Source organism: Eurypyga helias, unplaced genomic scaffold (assembly GCF_000690775.1).
Source record: "Eurypyga helias isolate BGI_N326 unplaced genomic scaffold, ASM69077v1 C16209589, whole genome shotgun sequence".
NCBI classification, from domain to species: Eukaryota; Metazoa; Chordata; class Aves; order Eurypygiformes; family Eurypygidae; genus Eurypyga; species Eurypyga helias.
The window spans coordinates 1-3,977 of record NW_010286176.1 but is presented as its reverse complement, the minus strand read 5'-3'; the positions used below and the strand labels follow the sequence as shown (position 1 = coordinate 3,977).

Here is a 3,977-nt window from a genome sequence, read left to right as displayed (position 1 = left end):
ATGAATGCACCGCCGAGCAGCTGCAACGCCCTGCTCAACACAGGGCACGCGTCCGGGAGGAGGGAGGGCTACACCCGCCAGTACTCCCAGGCTTCACCAGACTGCAGGACTCTCTGCTTGGGGCGCTCTCCACTCCTTCCCTCGGGAGGGTGGGAGAGACTCTGAACACGACCTGGGTTGGTTGGGATGTTGGAGGGACTCATGTTCCAGCTTCTGCCTCAAGAACCGCAGAAATTTCCTATGAAGCTGCCCAAGGAAACAATTTCCCATGAGAACCGCAGGACTTGCAGAACCGCAGTTTCAGTGACAAGCACTTACATTTCCTCCTATTCTGTTTGTGTGGGTTTGGGCACTCGAACCCCAGCTGGAAGTCTAAATAAGGAATGGGTCTTCCCAGATTTCAAACCCAACGCCAGTATGGTTCTGCAGGATGTGTAATGTGAAGCGTGAAGGCCCAGGGGTTTCACTGCAAATCATGAGGATTTTTGGTCAGACCCCCCTAAGTTTGGGTTTTCAGTTAGTTCCCAAGACCGATTTGATGCCAAAACCAAGATTTGCATTCGCTAGAAGGGCAGCAGCTGTAACTGCTGCTGGTGTCCTCACCGTTCCACACAGCGATGGTTAGAAAAAGGAAGAACAAACCAAGGTTTGAATTAGTACAACTTGTACAGTTTCTGTGCCGGGTCTGGTTGAGATGAGGAACAGAAAGGTCTGCTGGGATCAGGGGAGGATGGTAGGTTAGTAATTACGGCTCTTGCTACCTGTTGTGTTTACTAATCAAAGGTCTAATTGCTGTGCTCTATTTTAATTAACAATGTTCTTATTTTAATTAGTTACTTTTCCTGCATACATTAGCACCGAGAGAAACCACTGAAGACACAATAATGCAATGAAGAGTTTGAAGTTAAGCTTTTAAAAATGTTTTAACAGTTTCCAAGTGTTTAATAACGAAGATGAAAGCTGTTCCTCAGATGTGTTCATTCCAGTCCTGCTGCCTCTATAGCACGTCTTCCATGGCCTAGAGAATTTCCTGGTGAGCAGCAGAAGTAGAGCAAGAGTAATAAAACTCACTAAACCTCCCTCTTCCCTGCTCAAGCCCGACCAAAACAAAACAAGATTGTGAAACCACTTGCCACCTTTTGTATTTTTATTGTGCGTTTCCTACGAGCTTAACAATACCACACGGGACATAGGATGCCGCAGTGAGAGACACCGACCCCAAAAGTCTTTATATTCTAATCCAAACAGACAAAAATGAGATAGAATAGTATTACCTCGTTACACAGAAGGCAAACCCCAGAAAGTGTCTTACATCACGCAGAACAAAGGCAGAAACTGCAGCAAATCTTCCAAAACCATAAAAAGTCCATCAAAAACACGTGTTTTTGGCAAGCCTGTAAGAGATTAAAAATTGTATGAATCTACTTAGTGCTTGTCAATTTTAAATGCTATTCGAATACAAGTTTTAGTGAGTTCCCAATTCAGAAGACATTCAAGTGTGAAATTCCAACAAGTAATAGGTACACGGGGAATAATCACACCTTTTTCCTCCTTCAGTGTACGCAAGTTGCCAGAGCAGCTTGTCAGAGATTACTCCTCTTGCTTTCACGCACGGATGTGTACAACTTCATGAAGTTACTCTCGGAGGATGAGAGTAAGTTGTCAAGATCATAATCAACTTCAAAGGTGGGTCTCTTTCCAAAAATTACAAGAGCAAGAAATACAGCAAAGTGGGCGGTGAGTCCCCATATCCTGAATGGCATTTTGTGGTCACGGTCGTGGTACGTGAAGCAGTGCATCCGGCTCGGGCAGCCCGACGGGGTTCGGTAAGGCAAGGGCTTGTAGGTTAAGGGCTTAACAAAGTACTCCAAGGGCACCACAAACACATCGCTCACTTCATCGGGGTTAGGAGTGGCCTGGAATGTGTCCTCTATAAATCCTACAACTGGTGTGACCAGGTGATTCATCTAGAAGAGTCAAACAAAGCCCAAACACTAAGTCTGTACCAAGCAGAAGAATGTTCTTTACTTCAGAAACATTGCAGATGTTACCAGGGGAGTACAAGAGACCCATGAAACACTGATGACTGTAGAGAAACTCAGCCCCTCTGATGGCAAGGTGCTTATACTGCAGTTTAAACATACTGTAATCAATTTTAAATGTTGTGTTTGTTAAACGTGACTTACTAACATTCTCTTCGTCCTGTGTAACCCTGGAGCAGTTCCCAAGGTTTGTCAATCTGCTACAGCAATAAAGACCCGTGCATGCTCTCCCACTAGTCCTCCTTATTTACCTTGGTGGTTCAGAGTTCAGCTCATATTTTCCAAATCACCTGTGCTTTATCATACTGGGCACACTCCGTCCAAGTCAGAATCACTTGGAACCAGAGAAAACAAATACAGAGAAGACCAAGTAGAATCCGAGAGGTACAGTTCTGTGGGCCAAACCCACATGATGTGAGGCACGTGCTGGAAAACACTGAAAGGGTTGTAGAACCTAAACCGATCCGTTTTGCATACAGCCTCTGAGCTATGTGCTTAACGTCAGCTGTACAGAAACTGTAATTGAAGTTCAATAAAACATTCTGCAGTACAAATCCAATCCCCGTGCCCCAGCCCCCTCGCCCTCTCCGTGGCTCTCCGCTACACTCGCGCCAGCTCAGCACTGCTGGCGCTCCAGTCTGGCCGCACCGGGCACCAAACGTGGTCTCGCCAACACCAAGTACAGAGCCAGAATCTCTTCCCGTGCTCTGCTGGCAGCACACACCATGCACCTTAAGAAGCGGCAGTCATTTAGTTACGGGTTTGAATAGGTCATTATCAACCTTACAGAAGAAAATAACCCAGCCGACTTCCTAACGACACACCGACTCACTCTGCTTACAGCTTACTTTATCAATCCCCGGCACGAGCCTGCAGATGACTTCCACCTTCTCTGGCTGGAGTCCCACTTCTTCTTTGGCTTCTCGGAGAGCAGTATCAATTTCATCTTTATCAATTGCTTCCCTTTTACCTCCTGGAAAACACACTTCCCCTGGTGATCTCCTCAGCTAGAATTTAAAGGAGTAGTACTGTTAAACGTAACGACTTTCACATTTCTCGGATCCACAGAGACATGTTCATATTGCGAATCACTTTACGTTTGATTGGTCTTCCCAGTCAAAGCAGCTGGGAATGGTGGTCAAGAGGTTTCTGCAGACCAGAAGCAACGTGTCTTATCAAGAGCTACGCAAGAAGAATTGGGGCCTATACCCCAGTAACCCTTCAGCCCTCACTGTCAGAAATGCACATACCACTGGTACAGCATGGTGTAATCCATACCATACGTGCTGGTTTAATGCCCCAAAATTACTTTTTTCGTCATCTCGTTCGTGTAAGAGACTGACAGATGAATCTAGACAGACAGCCTGAATATTGAGGTTAAAATACTGGACGCAAGAGTAAGAACTCCTGACATACACATCTAAATAACGCACCTTTAAGTACATTACAGTAGTAGGCTCGTGCGCCAATTATCAGTAAAGAGCCCCTTTACAATCAGTTTATCAGCTAAGGGACTGTCATTATTAGGGTCTTAAAATTTCTAAGCAAGATCCCAAAAAACTTCAACCATTCAGCAGCAGAAAAACAGCCCAGTAAATAACCTCTGAACACAGGCAGCTGACCGGGGGCAGGGGAAGAAAACAAGAGTTGTGAAAGGAAACAAAATGCTGGCAGAAGAGTCAGGGGGACTCAGGCTGCTGCCTTTGCTTCCACCGATGAAGGGAAGAGTGGCATCAAATGCAGGTGGGAAAGTCGCATTAACAGAAACTGCACCGCACGGTCAGTTCTCTTATTTCAGCCATAGTAAACAATCAAGGCTTCTGATCTGGAAATCGTCTTTTGCTGTCACGGGTGCCGGGGTATCCTGCGTTTCTCTGGCGTGCAGACACCAGCCCCACGGGTGGTAGGAGATTCTGCAGGCGGGCTGCCCGCAGC

General features: G+C 46.2%; 1 protein-coding gene across 1 annotated transcript; it reads right to left on the bottom strand.

Moving 5' to 3' along the window:
* Positions 1 to 1,583: 1,583 nt before the first annotated feature.
* NUDT7 (nudix (nucleoside diphosphate linked moiety X)-type motif 7) lies at positions 1,584 to 3,049 on the bottom strand (the record flags this gene model as incomplete). The annotated part of the gene is made up of 2 exons (XM_010160097.1): positions 1,584 to 1,967; positions 2,891 to 3,049. Coding segments are annotated over 2 exons (543 nt in total), but the record flags the coding sequence as incomplete, so codon positions are not given.
* Positions 3,050 to 3,977: the final 928 nt, after the last annotated feature.